Below are 24,528 nucleotides of genomic sequence, written 5' to 3'. Positions count from 1 at the left end.
AAGCGGCCTAATAAGGTAGCTGTGTGTAAATATGTGGTGTTCCTGTGTAACCTTATTTTGGACTGAACCTGTTACTTCTCTGGATTACAACCTTCAAAAAGAGCAGCACTGTGTAGAAAGTTTTGTTCTACTTTATGTCCGGGTTTCATTAAAATCGTTTGAGGTTTTGGTCATTGCACAACAGAGGGCAGCCTCGTGAGTGTGCTCATATCGCCCCCGGTTGTATTTCATTCATGTGCCTCGTCACAGAACTAGTATTAGCTCAGAGTTCTTTTCATTCCACAGTGCGCAGTGGGCCGAACCCAGCGTCAGTTAGGAAGCGAGGAGCTTCCACTTCTGTCATCTCCTAAAATAACTCAGAAAAGACATGTTCTAAGAAACATCATACCATTTCCTTCTATGAAGGCTATGATGTGAAAAGAAATGCACCACTGTTCAGATGCATTTGTGTAGCATGTGCGGGTAGTAGTAAAACCAAAAAACTTGTTTTTTGTGCTCTGCTCAGTTTCCTGTGTAAAGCATGTGATTCTGGCACCACTGTGTCCGTCCAGTACTGAAATTCATGACCATGTGCTTCATGTGCCATTAATGTAACCAGCCAAAGCTATAAACAGGCACAGTCACAAATGAAACAATGATTTATGTGGTCAGGAAATGCCAGAGTGGTTAAATTCCAACGCTTGATTAGTATTCCTCCAATTCAATGTCACTATTCATTCTGGTACTCTACGTTTTTCCCAACTGCATATCAATCATGGGATAATTATTTTAACTTAACAGATGTACAAGTTAAAGTGTTTCTTCAAATAAGCATTAGCTGTTGCATATTTTCCGATGTTTTTTTCACACTATTGAAGCATTTAAGTGACACAATTGTGTCATCTCTGTTTAACCTACACTATATGAGTCATATGCGGTCTGATGTGTGATCACAAAGCATCTAAAGTGACTGAGTGGCCTGCAGGCAAGTTCCACTAACACTCATGTGACTGTGACATACAGCAAAGGATGAGTCTCTTCTCTTCTCTTCTCTTCTCTTCTCTTCTCTTCTCTTCTCTTCTCTTCTCTTCTCTTCTCTTCTCTTCTCTTCAGCCTAATGAGTCTAATAACAGTGTTTGATGTTTGCATCTATATTAATACCATATTTGAGGTTGTGTGTTGAGATGCAAAAAAAATCAATAAGCATTTGAACCCCATGACATTCCTTCCTGAACTCTATTGAGAGTCCTGAACTCTATTGAGACTTCCCTGTGTCTACACAGGGAAGTGTGTAATATATAGACTACATAGACAATATAGATTGCAAGCCGTATTATCACATTAATACCACACTTTTTGTGCACTAGGCTGCTGTGTAGTAGATTTATATGCTGCTGCTTTACACCAACACCTGCCTTTATTTTGTCATATTACATTTTTACAACTGAAAAAAAACCCCACTCTGGAACCTATAGACTTATCCATGTTTGTATTGGTGATGCACTGCCAACATATTCCCCTTACATATATAAGTGCTGATACCTCAGCCAACCCACCAACCCTGGGTTGACTTACTGAGTTGTGTTACCATTCAGCCTGACAAAAGAAGTATAAATGAACCTAGATACATGTTTCCAAAGATAAGGAAAATATATCTTGGGTATGTTGAACTTGCTTTATAGTACATGCTTTAGGTGTGGTTGTGATGTCAATGGTAACAAAGAGGAAATACTGAGACACAACTCCGCTCAGACTGTGAATCTGATAGGGCTGAATATGCCCGAGACACAACAAGAGTGCCTGCTGTGGTTGTGAAGACTACAGAGATGGTGTGTAACCTTTTCAAACTCTTATTACAGTATATTACAGCAGCACTTATACATATATATATATATATATATATATATATATATATATATATATATATATATGTGTGTGTGTGTGTATATGTATGTGTGTATATATGTGTGTGTGTATATATATATATATATATATATATATATATATATATATATATATGTGTGTGTGTGTGTATATATGTGTGTGTGTATATATGTGTATATATGTGTGTGTGTATATATATGTATATGTATGTGACACTTAAGTTAATTTAAAATTTGACATGCCACAACAAATACATCAGCATTTCAGGTAGAAGCCTGTGGCAATTTTGGAATATGGAGTCATCCACTTGCTGTTACGAGCTAGACAAAAAGATTGATAGCTCTCTCATATCTGTTAGTTTAAGATCAAGCTACAACCAGCACCGACTTAGCTTAGTACGGAGTGGAAACAGGGAAACGGTTATCTTTGCTTTGTCATAACAGAACTCACCCACAAACACCTGACTAATGAAAACGTGTCTGGTATGAAACAGTGCAGACAGCCTCTGTTCTATAGGGAGGTATAAGAACAAAAATGTGACTCTGTTCCTTTAAAGATGCATTTTCCTAGATTATTTTTGAGATTTACTACAGTTGCAGCCCAAACTGCTGATGCTGCAGTGACTAAACACTGCAACATGATGTAATGGGAAAACATCTTAGACATAGTGTTGGTGCATAACAAAAAATAACCCGTGCATTTCCAAAAAAGTCACACACTGAAAGATACTTAATACTTAATCTCTGGATTCAAAGCTTTAAGACTGTTTAATTTTAGCAGGATCTGTGCAGAATGAGTAAAAATACACTAATACACACTGCATGCTAAAGTATTGTAATGTAAATCACCATGCTATTGCTAGGGATGCATTTAAGCAGGGCTAGAAAACATGGAAAGATTTTGCTGTTGATCTCTTAAAGGTTAATGTTCTTGTGTTTCAGAATGTTTCGAGGAGATATAGAGGGATGTTTGTTTTTTGAATGCTTGCTTCATTCTCAGTCATTTATCAGTCCCATCACCTGCAATGACTGTGTTTAAATCTGTGTTTGCTTTGTTTGGGTGAGTGATGATTTAACAGAATAGGCATTTCTTTGATGGATTAGCCAGTTGCAACAGTCTCCGTTAAGGGAAACAGTGGCCTTTTATATGGTTAACTGAGGTAACTACCCAGACGTGTTTTTTCCCCTCACTGGAGACTCGATTCTGGTAAAGAAAAACAGCTGAGTACATGAGAATAAGCCAAGGTGTCTCCTTAAGACGCTGCTCTGTTGCTGTAGTTGGATGGAAAGCGGAGACATGAGGGAGAGTATTGAAGTGCAGCTGACGGTGGCTTGGCAGACCGCCTCTGACTGTGTGGTGAAGCAGGAAGTTTGACACTGAGAGCACAGGAAGCGTCTGCTGTGGAGCTATGCTAACCTTTATGTCCAGCCACATTATGGGCTGGAATCAATCAATTCACTTTCAGTTAAATAACAGCTGCACCTGATATTCTGTCATTAAAAAGCAGGGGAAAATAAATAAATAAATAAATATATATATATATATATATATATATATATATATATATATATATATATATATATATATATATATATATATATATATATATATATATATATATATGAGGATAAGAGGATCGCAAGTTCGATTCCTGCCTGGGGCGTCTGTATCCAGTAAGGGTCCTAAGGCTAGACCCCCTATGCTAAGCAAGCCTACCGCAGACATGAGCGAGACAGATAAATATGAAGGCATGCCGGCTCGGACGTCGCCCGGATCAACAAGGTCCGCGTCAGGTGTTGAGGAACCAGGGCACCCTGACGAAAAGTGGGCTACTGGAACAAGAAGGCATCGGTGGGCAAGGGACGAAAACAGGGCGTTGTTGGAATGCTACTACGCAAGTAACCCCGGCGGAAGGGGCTACATGAATAGGATGAGGGACCTATGGATTCTTCGATACCCAACATCCACAATGACGGCGAAACCTAGTAGCTCAGTGTTCCAACATTCGAAAGAAGGGACTGCTCTCACAGCTAGAGATTGACGAGGTACAACACAAATGCTACGGCAAGGAGGAGTCAGGACGCCAGGTCAGGGGGGAGATATCATCACCCCCACCCGAGATTGGGTACATAGCCCCAAGTGCGATAGGAGAAGGATCATTGAGTGCGAGAGGAACTGACCTGAAAAATAGGATCATGGCCAAGCTTGAAACCTGGATCCCCCGTAGCCGGTTACCAAGATTACGTGAAGTACCCTCAGAAGGTCTGCTAGATGATGTTAATGCAGCACTACGGGCAATACCTACAACCACGATTACCGACACTAACAAGCTGATCTACAATACGGCAGCAGTGATCAGTGAGATGCTTGGCTACAAGTTGAACAGCCACAAGGGGCAGTACCCTCCATGGAGAAGGAGGCTAGAGGGCAAGATCAAAGTAGCACGGAGGGAGGTTAGCCAACTAACGGAGTTGCAGAAAGGTGCGACAAATAAGGTGCCTAAGAAATACAGCAAGCTATCCATACCTGAGGCCTTGGAAACTGCCAAGCAAAGACTCACAGCCTTGGCCAGCCGCTTGAGGAGGTACACCAGAGAGATAGAAGGCAGGAGAATAAACCAGCTGTTCTCCACAGAACCAGCAAAGGTGTACTCCCAGTGGCAAGGGAACAATAAGAGAACAGCACCACCAAGGCTGGAGACGGAGCAATACTGGAAGAGCATATGGGAGAAGGATGCAACCCATAACGGCAATGCTCAGTGGCTAGTGGATCTGAGGGCAGACCACAGCGACCTCCCTGAACAGGGTCCAGTAACCATCACAGTGGCAGATATCCAAGAAAGGGTCTCCAGTATGAAGAGTTGGACAGCACCAGGGCCCGACATGGTTCACGCCTACTGGCTGAAGAAGCTGACTGCACTCCATGAGCGTCTGGCAGCACAAATGAACCAGCTGCTAGTTAACGAGAGACACCCGGAATGGCTAACTGAAGGCCGGACGGTCCTGATCCCCAAGGACCCCAAGAAGGGACCGGTCCCCTCCAACTACCGACCAATAACCTGCCTCAGTACTACATGGAAGCTCCTGTCAGGCATCATATCGGCTAAGATGAACAGGCACATGGGTCAATACATGAGCGGGACACAGAAAGGAATTGGCAAGAATACCAGAGGTGCAAAACACCAGCTACTGGTAGACAGAACAATCAGCCGAGACTGCAAGACCAGACTGACCAACCTGTGCACTGCCTGGATTGATTACAAGAAGGCCTATGACTCAATGCCCCACAGCTGGATACTGGAATGCCTAGAATTGTACAAGATCAATGGGACGCTAAGAGCCTTCATCAGGAACTCAATGGGGATGTGGCGTACAACACTAGAGGCCAACTCCAAGCCCATAGCACAAGTCACCATCAAGTGCGGGATCTACCAAGGAGATGCTCTGTCCCCACTGCTGTTCTGCATAGGCCTGAACCCCCTCAGTGAGATCATTAACAAGACTGGCTACGGATACCGACTATGGAACGGAGCAGTTGTCAGCCACCTCCTGTACATGGATGACATCAAGCTGTATGCCAAGAGTGAACGAGACATCGATTCACTGATCCACACTACCAGGCTATACAGCAATGACATTGGAATGTCGTTCGGACTGGAGAAGTGTAGTCGGATGGTAACAAAGAGAGGGAAGGTAGTCAGAACTGAGGGGATTGAACTACCAGAAGGCAACATTGCAGACATAGAGGACAGTTACAAGTACCTGGGGATCCCGCAGGCAAATGGGAACCATGAAGAGGCCGCTAGAAAGGCTGCAACCACCAAGTACCTGCAGAGGGTCAGGCAAGTCCTGAGGAGTCAGCTGAATGGTAAGAACAAGATCCGGGCCATCAACACATACGCCCTGCCCGTGATCAGGTACCCTGCTGGGGTAATAGGCTGGCCAAAGGAGGAGATAGAAGCCACTGACATAAAGACAAGAAAGCTCCTGACCATGCATGGAGGGTTTCACCCCAAGTCCAGCACCCTGAGGCTGTACGCTAAGCGGAAGGAAGGGGGCCGGGGACTGGTGAGTGTCAGCACCACAGTCCAGGATGAGACAAGGAACATCCAAGAATACATTGGGAAGATGGCCCCAACTGACCGAGTGCTCAGTGAATACCTCAGGCAGCAGAAACCCAAGAAAGAGGAGGGAGACGAGGAACCATCATGGAAGGACAGGCCCCTGCACGGTATGTACCACCGGCAGATAGAGGAGGTGGCTGATATCCAGAAATCCTACCAGTGGCTGGACAAAGCTGGACTGAAAGACAGCACAGAGGCACTAATCATGGCAGCACAAGAACAAGCTCTGAGTACAAGATCCATAGAGGCTGGGGTCTATCACACCAGGCAAGACCCCAGGTGCAGGCTGTGTAAAGATGCCCCAGAGACAATCCAGCACATAACAGCAGGGTGCAAGATGCTAGCAGGCAAGGCATACATGGAACGCCATAACCAAGTGGCCGGCATAGTGTACAGGAACATCTGTGCCGAGTATAACCTAGAAGTCCCGAGGTCAAAATGGGAGATGCCCCCAAGGGTGGTGGAGAATGACCGAGCTAAGATCCTGTGGGACTTCCAGATACAGACGGACAAAATGGTGGTGGCTAACCAACCGGACATAGTGGTGGTAGACAAACAGAAGAAGACGGCCGTAGTGATCGATGTAGCGGTTCCGAATGACAGCAATATCAGGAAGAAGGAACACGAGAAGCTGGAGAAATACCAAGGGCTCAGAGAAGAGCTCGAGAGGATGTGGAGGGTGAAGGTAACGGTGGTCCCCGTGGTAATCGGAGCACTAGGTGCGGTGACTCCCAAGCTAAGCGAGTGGCTCCAGCAGATCCCGGGAACAACATCGGAGATCTCTGTCCAGAAGAGCGCAGTCCTGGGAACAGCTAAGATACTGCGCAGGACCCTCAAGCTCCCAGGCCTCTGGTAGAGGACCCGAGCTTGAAGGATAAACCGCCCGCAGGGGCGTGCTGGGTGTTTTTTATATATATATATATATATTGTGTGTGTGTGTGTGTGTGTGTATATGTATATGACACAGTCATGTCCCATTCACCACACAGCAGCTGAAGACACCAAATTGTAGCAAAAATGAAAATGTTTTGGTGTCATCACTAGGCTTCAGTTTGCAGGATGCAAAAAGACTGACAAAGATGTTAATGTTCCTAGCTGGTTCATCTCAGTACTCACTTGACTCTACTGCACTCAGGTGTTGCATACCAAAGAGCTGTTAATTTTATAAAATATATAAAAAATGTCTCTTGATAATAGTGTAACATCTATTTATCAATTAGTGAAATTGGCCATTAAGGCCACCTTTAGAATCTTAGATCTTAAACAGTCGCACAAAATAACACTGCCTTTCTATGTAAAGAAGTATCGAAATCTGGTTGTGCAGGAAGGTCACTGCAACCAAATAGGTCATCACATCTTGTAAACTGAGTGAAGAGCAAGCGAGCGAGGGTGCGCTAATTCCTCTTCTCTGAGGTTTCACCTTTTTTATAGTCGCTGTTTGTATCACACACAGTGTGCAGATGATCTTTACTTGAAAAGAACGTCCTTTAAAACATGAATTGCAATGCTGATGAACTACTGCATTTAACTTTTAAAAGTATAATATATTATAGATACATTACTTCTAAAAACTCTAGAAGGACCTTGTTGTGCTAGATTATATAACAAAAAATAACTTTGCATATTTCTTCTTATTTAGTGAATTTTGCTGCCTCAGTGTACGATTGCATTCTAATGATATTGCTGGACTCCTACCTGGATGAATAACCTCCACAGAGGTCAGATATTTGCTGGATTTCTATTGGCCCAGACTTCTTTTTAAACTCCAGCTCCCCTCCCCCTCCACCAGGTGGGGGAACTGAAAAAAGGAAGTGGTGCACGCTGTATGTATGCTCTGTATGTGTTTAAGAGGGACTTCTCTGAATATGTGATATGCAACTTTAGAGGAAGTGGAATCAAGAAGTCCTACTTGGTAATGAATGTGTGTTGAAGACTTTTAGATGCTACTAATCTTCCGTTTTTTTCCGTTTTCAGCTGTATGTGGCTGCTGTTCGCATTTTGCCTTTTTATGAGGAATGAGCTAAGGTGCTTTTTCTACTGTCTACTGAATATACTGCTGATTCTTCTATGGACACAGATTGAGTAAGTCCATTCACTTCTATGTTCTTTCCACTGTTTTGCGTCACATTAAAAAAAAAAAGACTCTAAATCAGCCTGAAGTCTGTTGTTAACCTGGCGGCCCCTTTTTTGGAGTAGTTTAGTTGAAGTTATGAGCTAAAAAATAATTTGTTCCTATGGTGAGGAAGTTTGAGGGCAAAGCCCAGTCTTGGTTAAAGCCAGCTGAGCATCCGTTAGAATTCATTTCCTGGATTCTTTTAGTAATGTGAAAGTACATTGCATTGAGAAACTAGATAAAACAAATACATTAGGTAATGAATGCTGACCTTTTACAACATAACACTCAAAGTTTAGGTTCTTCAAAAGCAATTAGATGGATAAACATAACACATTGACTTCCTGGAGTTGTTAAGCCCACATTAGCAGACTTGCTATATTGTACATGATGATGATCTTACCGGGCCCCATTTAGCTCTAGCTTATTGTGGTCTTTCGCTGTCTTAAGCCTGGTCTTCACCGTAACAGGTGAGTTACTTAGTATGCTGCAGATTCAGCATACTAGATCAATTTCTTTGCCCTGAAAAGGTCTTTATTAGGTTTGGATTTATGTTCAAGAATATCATGTTTAACAAGGATATTAGTTTTGATGCATTTAACTGAATCTGAGCACAAAGAATGTGAAACAGCAGTACAACAACACAGTAGTTCAGCTGGCAATAATTATTAAGGCAATAGCATAACAGAAACACCACCAATATGCAGTCACATGCTTTCAATGCTATTTTCCGGTGTATTTTTTGCCTTAGCCTTATTTTGTTTCAGCTCATTGGGCTGTGACTCAGGAGCCTACATTTGTATTTGCAAACTACAAATGGGCTTTTCTGCTCTTTGAGGATTAATGATCATTGTGAGTTTATATTCACAGTAATCCTCAAAATTCTAGCAAAAGATAGATATGCATGCCTACATCTTAGATTATCATTATTATTATTATTGATTTTTTTTGCACCACGTAGCTTGACTGTCAATTCAGTATGTTATACAAGAACATTATATATAATAATATAATGTTTCTCCTACTTCCCTGTTATATTTTCTAACATATGTTGTTAGAAAGTATCCAACTGTTTTTGAGTTTCATCTTCACTTGTGTGGTCATCTCCTATCTGAGTCTTTTGTGCATGATCTGTTTTTAAATGACATGCTGCTGCCCAAACAGTGTCTCTGGAGTCTATATAGCCTTGAGGTGACTGTTGTAATTTGGAACTATATAATTAAATATAAACTGAAACATAATAACTACATGTCCAGTTACTTTGAAAGCCCTTGCAATCTGGCTGTTGTGTTAAAAGAGGTCTTTGAATAACCAACTCTGTGGGTAGTTATAGAATGTACCATCAATTTAAAAAACATAATTTTTTTTATTTAAAAGGACTGTATTGAATCATCCTTCAGCCTGCTTCAGAAAAAACACACATGATGAATCGTAAAACAAAATCTTTGAATGGTAGCCAAAGTCAAGGTAAATACATTGTCTTTTTTGTAGGAAGTGGTGTAGGTATGGAGGAAAACCAGAAAAAATGGTAAAAGTGGTTAGAAATCACATCACGTCGCCGAGTGGTTTCATATGCCTGTCCAGTCTATATTTGTCTTATGTGAATTTTGTGCAATAACCTTTTTTTCCTTTTCTGCTTAAATGTTGTCTGTCCATATTTCAATGCACGTCAGGGGAAAAACACAAATCCACAATACTTACAATAACGTTTTTTGAAGAAAAACTTAGGTGTTTTTTTTGTTGTTGTTGGAGGAAGACACATTCCCATCACAAACTATTTTCAGCTTTTAATTCTATTTTGGAGAAATGTTTGAGAGGTAAAATTACCCTGCTGAGTCGAAGACTAAAACAGCAGCAATGGAACCACATCTGTCAACATTCAGCTGGTGTGTGTGTCAGCGGGTGTGTGTATGTGAACACAGGATGTTAGCTTAGCCACTCAGCACTGTTTCTGCTTAGTGTCAGACACATTTATTACTACCCTGGGCTTCTTGTAAAGTGTATAATATTACAGTTTTCCTGCAGCTCATGTTTAAAATCACCTCACATTCGGATCCTTTTGGAATTGGCATCAAATTTTTTGTTCGATTTCCAATGCATGAAAATGTTAAAATAGTAATTTGTAGTTATAGAGTTAAAATTTTTGAAATACACAAAATGTGTCTGATTTGTCTTATCGTTTATGGTAACTTAACACTCACTACTGAACCTGTTTGCAGCTTGGGTGGAGTTGAATGAAAAGTGATTGCAGGCTTCCCCTTAATGATAAGCCCGCTTCCACCCAACATGACCCCTTTGAAATTATTACACATGCTTATACTGACAAACAGCTTTTTAAAAAATAGTTTATACACAGTCTTCCACATTTCTTTACTTCCATATGAATGTAGAATCAATCTTTGGAAAAGTTACTATTTTGGCCATTCATCTGCACGTAATCAAAATGTTGAAGTCAGTTTGAGATAAAATCAGCTTTTATTTATTTATTTATTTTTTGCCTGTCCCTGTGTGGGATTGTCAATATTTGTCAATGCCATTTCCATAGAGAAGCACTGTCCACCCTCCCACCCTGCAAGCATAGTGCATGGCACAAACGCAAAAAACACAACAGCTCTTATCAACATTACAGATGGAGAGAAACGCACACTGGTGAGTTCATTTCCCACGTGCAGGAAAAGAATAACAAACAATGTTACATAAGGGAGCCTTGTTCACATACAGTGATGAATGACTTTTGGCTCACGGTAACGGTGAATACAAGTGGATGGATACCAGAATACCAGCTATATTATCAAGTCATTAAATGGTCCTTGTTTCTTCTTTACTTGTTTCTTTTTGTCTTTGTGCTAACCTGTTTGTTCTTGTATACGTGTAAAACCGAAGTGCAATTTGTGGAAAGAAAAAAATAACAAAAGGGGGGCGGATTCCTGCTCTAATTCACGAACCACAGCGTTCCTGTATGCTCTGAAGCCTGATAGTGTTTGTTACTGCTGTGCATCTAACATTTGTGAACTTTAAATAATCAAGTTTAGAGCTTGAAAATAAAATCACAGCATTTACAATATTGTGATGTATTTTTTTAATTAATCATTATGCACAATATTCTAAATGCCATATATTTCTTTTCAGACATTCACCATCGCATGCAATAATGTAAATGCTTTAAGATGCCAGAATTAAATTTCCCTTCCACTTAGCTAATTCCACCTAGCTATTTGGCTAGTTGTGCCATTTAACTTTAACAGTGAATATGAAATAATGTCAAAATACAGGAGTGCAAATTTCTAAGCTCCATAAGAAAACGCTCAGCTTTGATGATGGACTTTCTGGCTTTCATGTGGAGCATGTCATGTCACCCCTCTTTTATCCAGAAAGGGACAGAGGTGATTCTGTTCGATTAACTGAGAACAGTAGTAGACTTCTGAAGTCTAAAAGTTAATGTGTTAATGTATGTGAATTCACTCTATAATGTTATTTTTACAGTACCAGGCTTTAACTGTGAATGATGCAGTGAATCACAGTCAGATTAGGGTTATTCTTGCCACACAGAAGTGTGGCTGCTCCTTTGTATCTGCACATCATAGCTCCATCGCTTATGAAGCCAACAACCTGTGCACGTTAACGTTTTTTCAGAGACACCCTTTAGAACAAGAGTTTTCAACTTTGGGATATCACAAACAGCAACCCCGAGGTATAACGGCTATTTAACAAGTTGTAAAGAAAAGCTGCAGATCTGATCTTTGTAGAGAATTATTGCTGATCAGGCACATTTTAGACTCAGCAGCCTCTTTGATCAGAAATATTTTTTAGAATTTTTGTGACGTTCCTATGAAATTTGACACTCTGAATCCTTTTAATTTCTCTTTTCATTAGATAGCTTTCTTGTTGAAATGGCAACACTATTATGGCGGTATAATAAAAAGTCCAAATGGTATGGGAGTTAGATGGTCCTGTATATGCAGTGCCATCTCTTCTGTTTACAGACCACAAGCACTCAAAGTCAATTTCTAATTGTATTGTGGTTTGCGACATAGACTATTTGAAGATATAGTGCTAAAAATCAGAGGGTTTGTGGGGGTTGTATTCCTACGAGCCGTAATACATATTTTTGCAAAGGCTGTAGCATGTAGACTGGGGGGTCTGCCCATCCATTTTCACAAAACAGACAGAGATACAATCCCTCTGCTTTCTCTCTTTATGAATAGACACTTCTCGCTAAATTCAAAGAGGTTAGATGTGTGAGCATGTATGTCAGTTTGTATGTGCATGCACGTGTGCACAAGTGTGTATGCACGTGAGTCATGTATGTCAGTTTGTATGTGCATGCACGTGTGCACAAGTGTGTATGCACGTGAGTCATGTGTGTTGGTTCAGTGCAAAGATGCCAAGATGAAAGTATAATGGGGCCGATTAAATTTAATGTGTTAGTGGGAAAACACTTTGACTGGCATTCGGTTACCGATAACTCATTGCAGCAAGCCCAGCCAGTGGTGCTTTGGGGACACATAGACGTGACTTAATAAGCTACCAAAATGTGATGTTTCCATTTTAGGGAGCCTTCAGTTGGTAAAATGCATCAAGTTAGCGAGTCACCAAGCAATGAAATGTGGAGATCTTAACAAAAGAACAAACTTTGTTCTTCTTCAGGGTAGCAGTCACAAAGTCTGTGCTTTGTAATATGAATTTGTGTATGTATGATTTTACTTAAGCAGTAAATCTAATGAGGATGTGGAGCACAGGGGGTTCAGTGGCGGGATGAAGAAGCCTTTTTATGACCATTTGTAAACTGAAGCATATGTTAGAGATTGAGTCTGTGTTTTCATGGAGTCTCTTCAAAGTCCCTCAAATCTTCCTCCCTGCTTCTCCCTTCTTGCTCCTCTCTGTTTGTCAAAGGAACCATTGTGAAGTGCTTTGCTAATATTAGGCTATGTGTGAATAAGAGAGAGGGAGAGAAGTTTTGAAGCGCATTTTACCATTTCATCACACAAGCCTGTTTCCTTTGGGGAAGTTGATGTCTTTCTTCAGTTAGTCAGAGCTGTTTCAGCATTATTTAAAAATGCAGCTAGCACACAGCTCATAATGCAAATTAATTCTTGTTTTGTTGTTGTCACCTTAAATAACTTACATGCTCACTTTCAACTATATAAAACCAGAAAGGTGGTTTTAACCACAGCTTCACTCCCTTGCCAACACACGAGAGTGGATGGATTGTGCATTGAACACAATGACCAGTTGTCAGCAGTGAATGCACCCAACAATTAACTGCACTCTTCAGATATTGCACCAACTGACATCACACGAACTGTGTACTAGGGAACTGGCAGGTGGAAAATCATTCAACTATGTCGGAAATTTGCATTCTCAAATGCATTCTGTCAGGTATTCAGGGTTCAATGCATGTGTGAAAAATGTCTTTGGTAATCCTGACGCTCACTTACCAGTCTTCTATCTGCAGTTGTATCAGTGTAATTTCATCACTGGGAGAGGAAATGAGTTGATGCAGCAGTCTTGGTATTTGGCAACTTAGCCATATTTGGAGAAAATTTACTACAGATAAAAGCAAGATCAGACATCCCTTGGTTGTTAGTCCTTTACTGATTACCAGGATATCATGAATTAACCTCTTGCTAGTAATCTAATCCTTGCGCTGTCTACTGTGATTTCAATGTTATTTTTTTTCTTTATGTAGCATCAAATCACAACAGCAGTCACCTCAATTGTAAAGCAAAGACCCTACAATAATACACAGAAAAGGAATGCCTTAAAATAGCATTCTTTGTAATGTCTTTGAGGGGAATTAGGGGACTTCTCTAGCTTCAAAAATAAATCTGTTGTATAAAAGTCTATAGACCAATAGGCTTAGGGGCTCACTCATGAGTTTCAAATCTTTTTGAATACTGCATAATGTTTATTGTATGATTGCAGGTTGTATGAGCATAAAATCACACAGTTTACCAGACATTTAATTTCAGTTTCTTGAGTTTTTCAGTCTCATCCAACCCTCATCACAGCCAAACGCCAAGATGGATGAGGCTTCACAGCAGGACTTCACTAAGCACTAGTAGAAATCACAGTTGTGTCTCTCTCATACAATGTCTGGTGGTAACTCAAAAAATGAATTGAATTTAATAATTCTGTGGGGTTGGCTTGGGCCAGCTTCATCTTATCAAGACAACTTGGACAATTCTATGTTTCAAAATTTATGGGAGCAGTTTGTTCAAGCATGCCTGTGCCCCAGTGCACAAATCAAGGTCCCTAAAGGCATGGGCTGGGTGCCTTTAGAGACCTTGATTGTGGAAGAACTTCATTGGGTCGCACAGAGTGCTGACCTCTACCGCACCGTACACCTTTGGGACACATTAGATTGCAAGTCAGGCCCTGTTCTACAACATCATTATCTGTCCTCAAAATGCTTGGGAATTCTGGATGAATGAGTAAAAATTCCCACACACATACTCCAAAATTTTCCTGAAAGCCTACCCGGAAGAGTAACGGCCTTTATAACTGCAAAAGTTACTCCACCTATTTAAAGTGGATTGTCCTAAAAGGTTGTGTAGAAGTGTAGGTGGCTTCGTACCTTTTGTCTATGTATAATTTCTATGATTATCATCTACTTGTACCACAGTAGAAAGCGCAAGGATAAATTATATTGCAAGTATCAGGATATAATGCTTGTCTTCAAAGCCAAATACATTGCTACTGTAAGAGGAAAACTCGTTTAAAACAAATATATATGTCATTAACTAACACGTTAGTTTTTCCTGTGTATCAGTGTTGACAGAGCTACTCTGTGATCACAGAGGTTAGGTAAGCTCGGGCACAGTAGGCAAGAGGTCTTTCACAATCTTCAAAAACACCCCACACGAACTGATACATTATATTTCCAAATAAATGTTATACACTGAATTTTTCAACTCTGTAGTTTTTAAAACAGAAATATTTAGGAATTGGTGAACATCTTTGTGCACCAACACACAATTTTCTTCTAAATCCTCTCTTTACTCTTCACCAAATCTGTATTCTTATTACTGCTAAATATGACTAAAGAATGTATGAAAGGAATTGCAAATGAGAAGTTTCCAATTTCTGAGTGACTTAATTACTTGAGGTGGTGTGATATACCAGCCCTGACACTGATGCATGTTTACGGTACATGCTGTCCTCTTTAGACTCTGTTCTCACTCAGTGTTTTATCGTTTGTTTCTGCAGCATTTACAGGCTTTTTCTTGCTCTACATTGAGAAATAACTGCCTAATGTTTCAACTTCTTACTAATAATCATGTTGAATATTATTGTTATTATTTTTTTGCTATAAACATGTTCTTTTGTCCCTGTAACAGATATACAGTTGTTATAATGGAAGTAAATTTGTATGACATTTGCTGTATCCCTATAACAACCCCAGTACGAGATGGGGATCATTTTTGAAGACCCATGTATGCCTTAAAATAAGATTTGTGTTGCTAGCTTTAGGAAGCAGACAAAATCTAAACTTCACTTTTCGCTGTTTTGAGACACTGAGAGCGACAAAGGACGCAGGAACCAGTGAGACTGGGCGATAGGGAAAGGGCATTGAGTGAAACTGTCCGAGACTGAGAAAAGAAGGCTGATAGTTCATGCAAGGGTGAACATGAAGGCACAAAAAAGGAGGAACATGGGGGTTATACACACATGCAGGGTGTGTGTGTGGAGTTGGGGTGTGGTTTGGCGATTCACAGTTGAGAGAAAGAAAATGAGGTAGGAGAATATCAAAATGATGCGTGGCTGCGATGTAGAGGCATCGGATGGCAACCGGATGGCTGCGGTTCTTGAGGCGCATCGTGACTTCCTGTTTGTCAGCAGCATACAGGAAGTAAGAGGCCCCTTGAGGATGGTCTTTTTTTATGCGTGCAAATAAAAATGAAGTGAGAACGTGAGGTGTGTATTTTTGTGAGATGAAACAGTTGATATGGATAAATACAAGTGAAAGTTAGTCAATAAGGTTAAATGCCTTTTGCCTACTGTACGTGGCCTCGCCTAACCTCTGTGATTAGAGTAGTTATGTTGACACTGGTAAACAGACAAACCAATGAGTTTGTTTGTTATTTGCATTCAGACTAGTTTGCCATTATGATAGCAATGGATTAGGCTTAGAAAATAAATATTATATTATTTATATATTCATCTTTGGAGTAAATCAGTAATCACAACCCTGCCTTGATTGCTTCGTGGCTTTTTTTACATCAACCTTTTTTTATCAAACAGGTAATTTAAACTATCCACTCAGATATCGACTCAGAAGTCTTGTTCATTTTCAGATTATTTGGGGAAGTGTCAAATGTGAGTGACGCACTGGGTTTCTGACACCTTCCTGACATCATTTTCTCTGGTAGTAAACAAGTCTTACTCTTTACTGGAATCTTAGTCCTTTTCTCATAGGGTGAAATGTGACTGGTGACATGGCCACTTGCATTGGTGTAGTGTTCTGGATACATTGCATTACAGACAGGGATTGCATTTATTTGCCTCATCGATGAGAGTTTACATTCAAGAGATCCAATTGAAAAGAACTTTTAAACTTAAGCACGTAATGATGGAGATCCAGCTCATTATTTTTGTTTTTCTTTGCCATCCTTATGACACAGTTACTGTTATACAAACAGACAACTGTACTGAACATTTCTATCTGACTTAACTCTTGAAATGCAGGTAAACCAGTATACTTGCATAACTACACGTCAGCGGTCACATAAAATAATCTTAGATTCAGTTAGATACATTGGTATCTTGTGATAGGTTAAGAAAAACTGAATCTCTCCCTCGTGAAAAACAACGCATAGTGGATGCTTGAAGCAAATGAGTTTAGCAAGTTCATAGTTCTGCCTGATGTTAGAACAGAAAGCTGCCGCTGCACAGCTTCATGGACATGAGAATCAGTGGTCTGCAGCTGTTTCTACATCAGCCATGTTCAGTTTGTCCTTAAGCTGCATGCATTCACTATTCACGTACTGTTTTTCTTTCCCCTATTTTCTTCTCAGTGGAAAAGAGCAATGGTAATGAGAATAATAGCAGCTAATACATTATCACAGTCACAGGATGGTGTGTTAATCATCAGTATTTTATTATAAGCATTATAAACTCTTGGACTTCCCATTGGCATTTACACAGAATGAGCCCTTGTAACATTGTCTTCTGGCTTTGTAAAAATAAACTCTTTATATAGATTTACAACACTTTTTGAAGCTGTGGTTACAGGAACTGAACACTCAAGTTCCTTAGTGATGAAACTTTTACTGTCAGTTTGCCGTTGTATGTGAGATCGATATCAACTGATTTGTTGTTATGACCTGCTACTCCTCATATTTCTGGAAAAAAATATTTCCTTCTCGAGCGATCTTGTCTCCGTCGTTTACTTTCAGTTCCTCCAAGAATTCAACATAGCATAAATACATGACATTATAGTGCAAAGGGTGATACATTTTCCAGTCAGAACCACTTTTATTAGTAATGTTTAGTTAAAAAAAGACTCGACTAAAGAGGAAGTCATATCATAGAGAGCCTTTGCTGCTGTCTTTGCAGTTGCTGGACTCCCCCACTGATTTGTACAGCAGGCTAAAACCCAAGTGGAGCTCAGATGTAGTGAACGAGCACCACCACGATAAATGATTGTGATGTTGTGCGATCCCTGCCAGTCAAACAAAGTAACCTACAGTTTTTGTTTTTTTGTTTTTTTTGTATTCTGCATATTTTCAGACTTCTCACCAAATTTAAGGAAATGAAAGTAACTTTCTTTAGCCACTGTTTTTTGTGTGCAAAATATATAGACGCATGCACTTCAGTGCAGTCAGCTCATAGTATCTACTGTACTTGTCATTAAATAAACTACAGCTTAAAATACTTTAAAAAGGATTTCCTTGTGGTATTTTTCTAAACAGTTATTAGCATCCATATGTAGTCCTATCAATCCCTGCTAGTCTGTGAATGACAGAGATTTTGCTAGAGAAATGATCATCAGAGTGTGCTTTTGCTGTCTGGCACGAACATAATGAGAACTGTTACTTCCACACCAACATTTTGTAGTTAAACCTTTTGGTTTGTAGAAACTAGTTGAGGAAGTCAGAGAGTAACTCACAGCACAATACTATCACATCAAAGCTATGTATAATGTTGCGTTCCTGTGATATTTGAAACACGAAACAGTTATCTGTAATCTACACACATAAGCCACACTATTAGGTACACCTCGCTACGTATTATATAGTTGTGGCAAATTTGTCAGATGCACATCCAAGATGCAAATCTTCTGTTCCACAACATCCCAAAGGTGCACTGTTGGATTGAAATCTGATGACTGTGAAATACATTTGAATACAGTGAACTCACTGCCATATTCAAGCAGCCAGTCTGAGATGATTTGAAATGTGTCATCCTGCTGGACGCAGCCATCAGTGGCTGGATGGACAATAGCAGGTTGGCTGTGAAGTTTAAACAATGCTCAGTTGGTACTAAGGCTCTAAATGTGTACCACCAACCTGAACCACTGGCCAGATTGGATCCATGCTTTCATGTTGGTGAAATTCTGACTCTACCATTTGAATGTCATGGCAGAAATTAAGACTCATCAGACTAGGTAACTTGTTTCCGATATTCATTCATGCAATTTCGATGAATTCGTATGAATCCTCAGTTTCCTTTTTTTAGCTGACCTGAGTGGCAACAGGCGTGGCCTTCTAGCCCATGTGCTTCAAGGCTTGCTGTTAATTTAAAGATCCTCTTCTGCTTAACTTGGTTTGTAAAGAGTTCTTATTTGAGTTACTGTTGCCCTTGCATCAGCTCAAAGCAGTCTGGCCCTGGCATCAAGAAGGCATTTTCTCCCAGAGGACTGCTGCTCACTGGAAACTTTCTCTTTAGGACCATTCTCTATAAACTCTAGAGACGGTTGTATGGGAAAGTCATAGTAGTTCATAGGTTTCTGAAATACTCAGACCAACCGGTCTGGGACCAACTGCCATGCCAAATTCAAAGTCACTTAAATCACCTTTATCACTCAATCAGATGCTTCATTTGAACTTCAGCTGGTCATCTGTTTCATGTCTACATGCCTTAATGCTTCGAGTTGCTGCCATGTGATTGGCTGATTAGATTTTTATGTTAATGGGCAGTTGAACACGTGTACCTAACAAACTGGCGAGTAAGTGTATCACAAAAACCGTGTAACTGAAGGAGGAAAAAAATGTCCCTAAAAAGGCAAAAAGCAATGGCAATCACTACATTGTGATGTCAGCAGCATACAGCATTTTTGTCACTATTTTTGTGATTCAGTTTTGTTTGCCGTCTGCCATTTTTTTACTGTCTCTACCATCCTGTGGTGGAGTCATGAATAATATAGTCATCAGAAAAGCCTTTAATTGATAAACAAATTGTAAGAGGAAACACAAATGTACTGCAGTGCAAGCATCCTGCCTCATCCCTAATGGGACACTGGGATGCTTTAAAAATGCAGTCTGCTGCTTAAGAGGTCCAAACATAATTCAACATCAGCTTGTTTTCCCTGTTTTTCAAGAATGTCTGTGATCTGTATTCCAGGGTGCGGCATCCAGTGCAGATAGAGTAAAACAGAGGAAAGCAGAAGATGCCAGGACCACCTCCACCACCGCCACCTCCAGCAGCTCCCCCTCCTCCTACTTTTGCTCTTGTGAGTTTTTGTTTTCATTTATCTAAATCAAGCCAGATCTGTTGCTCTGTTCTACTGAGCTAGAGACATCTTGTGGCCATATAATGTCATAACAAATCTTTTTTTTTTTTGTTATTTTTCATTCATAGTTTCATCTACATGGCCTGTCACTTTAAAGTTGAAGTAATTTAAGAAATGACAGTTTTCTCTTTCTTTCACTGACTGTTTATCCATCTCTCTATAAAATGCTATAAAGTAATGTAGTGTTGAAAAGCTTGCTCTAGAAATCTAAAAGCTTACAATTGACTAGGTACCCTGCCAAAAATGAAAGAAATGTCAACATTTTAATCACATCCTCAATGTAATAGATTGACCTTACCTCTTTGAGCATTTAATAGCAACAGCATCTTCACCGTTTCACACTGAAGAATATGTGTTGGAGCTTTTTTTTTATTATTTCAAAAGGAAAATGCTATTTAATTTCCAGAAATTAGTCTTTTGTGACAGACGAAAAGACCACCCACTTTGAGGCATTTGACTGGTTGAAGGCATGGCAGATAGCAATCAGCAGTGATGCGACCAGCAGAAAAAGGGCAGTGTAATTTCTGCCAAGAATTTGAAGGGAAAAGAAAGCTTAAATATGTATTGAACACTGGGTAATAATGAACAGTATCATCCTTTGCTGAGTTGCGTTGTCCAGTAATATCTGAAAAAGAAGTGCAGGCATGTTCAAAACAACAATATTAATGTTAGATGTATTATAAATCCCTTAATCAAAAATATATCAAAATAACTTGTAACCTTGATTTTAACCACTAACATTTTGCTTTAATGTTAATTTAATGACATCTTTTTCCAATTAAGCATAACTAATTACAATTACATGTATTTCTCAATTTGCTAGTGGCTTCCCAAGGCTGACAGTGTTTGTGTGTCTTTTTCAGGCCAACACAGAAAAACCAAATCTAAGCCGTTCAGAGCAGCATGGAAGGAGTGCTCTTTTGTCTGATATTGGTAAAGGAGCCAGACTAAAGAAAACTGTTACAAATGACCGCAGTGCACCCGTATTTGACAGTAAGTCGATGTCATTTCAGTGACTATTTCAGTTATGATTGCAAAGGAGAAATAATGGGAGTTAGTCATATTAACTTAGTCACAAGTAATGAGGAAATAATATGATTCAGTAATGAATGTCCTCCACATGTCGCAAGAATGATTAACTCAATATTTGTTTGTTTTTTTCTATCAGAACCCAAAGGAGGAGGAGGAGGTGGGGGAGGAGGAGGAGGAGGCGGGGGAGGAGGAGGAGGATGTGGTGGTGGGGCTCCTGCTGGCTTAGGAGGCCTGTTTGCGGGTGGGATGCCAAAACTGAGATCTGCAGCGAACAGAGACTCCAATGGTAAAAAAAAGAAAAAAAAGATACAAAACAATGACAAACAACAAAGAAAATTTTGTGCAATCTCGTAGTTTATTTTTCCGTTTTGTTCTCTGTCAGACTCGGGACCCAGCCGAGGACCCATTCTCCCACCTGGAGGCCGATCCGGTGGCCCAAGCCCTTTTGGTGGTGGTGGCCCAAGCCCTTTTGGTGGTGGTGGAAGCCCTAGCGGCGGACCACCTAGACTTCCAGGAACCCCTGCTGGTGGCCGTAGCAGTGCCCCTGATCTTCCCAAGGGCCGCCCAGGTTTTCCATCCAGGCAAGACTCTCCAGGAGGTGCTCCTCCTCCCGTACCCAACACACCTCGACCTGCTCAGTCCTTCCCATCTCGTGGGGGCCCACCTCCACCATCACTCCCCACAGGACCAAGGCCGGGCCATGGATCTCCATCTGGACCACCAAGCATTCCATCAGGGAGGCACGGCCCTCTTCCTCCGCCACCAGGAGGTTCCACACCAGGCCCTCGAACAAGCTTCTCCTCGCCTCCTCCACCTTCAAATAGCAGCAGACCTCCCTTACCACCTGCTCCAGGAGGGAGGCCCCCACTTCCTGATGATCGACCGCCACCACCACCTGCCCCTGGAGGACACCGGCCATCCATACCACGTGACATGCCGCCACCTCCTCCTCCTTCAGTCAACTCCAAACCTTCTCCGTCTGTTGCTTCTTCCTCACCTTCGCGTCCCACACCCGGTGGGGGTGCACCTCCTCTTCCACCAGGACGTCCAGGGCCTCCTTCCTTACCTCCCACCCCAGTAGGAGGTGATGACCCCTCACCTCGTCTACCCCAAAGAAACAGCTCGCTCAACAGGTACTGACAAAGTTTTATCTGATATGCCACCTGAAATCTGTTAAATCTTAATGGATGACTGCAAGAAATAAGAAATGCAGCGGTGCATTTCTTATCAGACAATGTGAGCATGGTATCTACTTTGGTCGACATATCAGAGTTTGCATAGATTCAAATCTAATAGCTGTTCTATGATGCTGCAGTTCACACTTCATGCAAAGGAACCAGTAGCTTCCTTAAAAAGGCCACTCGCAGTTTGAAAACTTAAGTTGAATGTTGATAAAATCTTTTTTTTTTCTCGAATTTAATTTGGCTTTAAACTAAGAGGTTTCCTAGTCTAGTCACAGTCTAAAACATACATACCACTAAGCACTTACTCTAGCTTTGGAAGGTTCCTGTTGCTACTGAGGTGGGAAACCTACTGTTAAATTAGGTGTTTGCTTTGCTATTAAGCAGTAGGTAATCGTCCCAAACCACAAAATAAATGACAAACAGATAAAGCAAAATTAAGTACACAATAAAACAGCAAACTTGCAAATTGCAAGGAAAAATAAAAATAAAGCTAAACTACCTGTCCACACCAAAAAACACAAAATAATGTGTGTATCTATAAAAAAGTTAAGTCTACCCCACTCCTCAGCTTTCAGGATGATCTGATATCGTCGTGTTGGTGTTTTTGCTGGAACAACATAGTAAATGTTGCTCCAGGATCAACATTGCAAGTGACCAATCACATTGTTGTGACGTTATTCTTTGGCGCGCCAAGCCATTCGTGCATTTATGAAATTCCAATGTTGCAAGGACAATATCAATTCTGCTTAGTGTTTATTAAAGGGTTAGGGTTAGGTAAAAGTATGATGTCACAATATTCTGATTGGTCACTTGCAATGTTGATGCTGGAACAACATTTACTATGTTGATCTGGGAACAACACCAACATGACAATATGAGATTGTGCCAGGTTTCATCTCTTAGCTAAACTCCACCTGGTGTCTGCTTACAACATTGGCTGATTTAACAGATGGCATTCAAACATTGCTAACTGTGGAGAACAGAAGGAGAGGTGCACACAGCAACATCCAAGTTTGTTTAACTAAAATGGCAAAAGTGACTGGGGTGCAAATCTGAAAGAAGAGCGATTAGTGCTTGATGCTCTATGAAGTTAAATCTGTATGTCGTATTTCAGATATGCAGTTTAATCCTCAAGGTTTTAAAGTAGTGTGCACAATGATTTATATTTCCTAAGGGATGTGTGCTTAAAAAATAGGGATACTTTAAAAAGGATTAACATAGATTAATATTACATTTATCTTCGCCAGCCATAGTCCAGCACCACCACCTACCCGGTCAGGACCTCTCCCTCCTCCTCCAAATGAGAGACCACCAGCTCTTGGAAGGAACCAGTCATCAGTACGCTCGGGTAAAAAAGAGCTCACCTGTTAATTGAACTATGAATTACTGCAGCATTCTAATTTTATATTAGACATATTTATGATATAGCATGCCCATTAACATCAAAAGTTACTGGATTTTATGCCACTTTGGATCATTTAACATCCTATTGTTTTTTTTCTCCCGCTCCAAAGGCCCTCTACCTCCTCCACCTCCTGCAGGTCGACCTATGGGACGGCCAGGCCCAGAGCCCCCTCGTGGTGGACCCGGAGGCAGGCCTCCCCTTCCTCCTGACAGGCCGGGAACAGGAGGTGGGTTTCCTCCACCACCACCCATGGGGAATGGTTTCCAAAACCACAACCAAATACAAGGTGAGAAAAACCTTTAATATGTCATTAAGGTTTATTTGAGTAGTCTATAAAATAATTTTGCTACTTTATGGCAAGACGATGCAAAAATAAAGAGGAAAATAGCACTGAAGTATGTCGAGTCTGTTTAAGGAACAACAATAAAATCCTAAAACCAGCACGTAAGCCCATGTGTACCAGTGGTTACTTTCCAAACAGAAGAGGCTAACTCTGACTTCTAAAGGACTTTTTCAGACGATATCCTTCAGCACTGTTTTTAAGACATAAAGTCTGTTATGTTCAGTTATGGCAAAAGAACTCACTCACCTCCGCTGCAGTTGTTTTTACTCCTTTAACCAAAGTAGTAAGATTGTAAAACGAGTTTACAGGGATCCATTTTTTAAAATTACATTTTTAGTCATGTTTCATCCAATTCTAAACAAATACAATATCCTTTATACATATACTGTCATAAAGCTAAGTCATTCTCCTGGAGAAATTAACACTGACACCTTCATTCTTTCCATTAATAGATGAGTGGGAGGGTCGGTTCAATTTTCACCCAGTGTCAGACCTTCCTCCACCTGAGCCCTATGTGCACTCCCAGAAGACCTACCCCAGTAAGCTTGGCAAAAATGAAAGCAAAGGTGAGTTCTGCATGTTATCTGCACTCAGCATCGTTAGATGATCTTCATGCAGTTTTCAGTTTGCTTAGTAACCTGTTAAAGACACTGACAGACCAGTGCATAACATTACATATTTTAACATTACTTTGGACATGAGCCACTTGATCCACAGTCCTTTACAGCACA

The 24,528-nt window shown here is 40.7% G+C and overlaps 1 protein-coding gene across 2 annotated transcripts in view; it reads left to right on the top strand.

Annotated features, from left to right (window-relative positions):
- wipf1b (WAS/WASL interacting protein family, member 1b) overlaps positions 1-24,528 on the top strand; it is a 29,313-nt gene that overhangs the window by 2,154 nt on the left and 2,631 nt on the right. Inside the window, exons 2-9 of one of the 2 annotated variants that reach the window (XM_085427974.1) lie at positions 7,961-8,068; positions 19,665-19,773; positions 20,697-20,826; positions 21,002-21,151; positions 21,248-21,998; positions 23,297-23,397; positions 23,564-23,740; positions 24,250-24,363. In XM_085427974.1, the coding sequence (XP_085284100.1) occupies positions 19,711-19,773; positions 20,697-20,826; positions 21,002-21,151; positions 21,248-21,998; positions 23,297-23,397; positions 23,564-23,740; positions 24,250-24,363 (1,486 nt within the window). In that variant the 5' untranslated portion in view covers positions 7,961-8,068; positions 19,665-19,710. The remainder of the gene's footprint in view (positions 1-7,960; positions 8,069-19,664; positions 19,774-20,696; positions 20,827-21,001; positions 21,152-21,247; positions 21,999-23,296; positions 23,398-23,563; positions 23,741-24,249; positions 24,364-24,528) is intronic. The other variant, XM_085427975.1, reaches the window with a different exon arrangement.

The sequence above is a fragment of the Rhamphochromis longiceps genome, linkage group LG13 (assembly GCF_057381845.1).
Source record: "Rhamphochromis longiceps isolate RC_006_pf linkage group LG13, R_longiceps_female_GT1.1, whole genome shotgun sequence".
In the NCBI taxonomy this organism is placed as follows: domain Eukaryota; kingdom Metazoa; phylum Chordata; class Actinopteri; order Cichliformes; family Cichlidae; genus Rhamphochromis; species Rhamphochromis longiceps.
The sequence above is the reverse complement of the archived record's forward strand: the minus strand, read 5'-3'. Positions and strand labels throughout refer to the sequence as shown.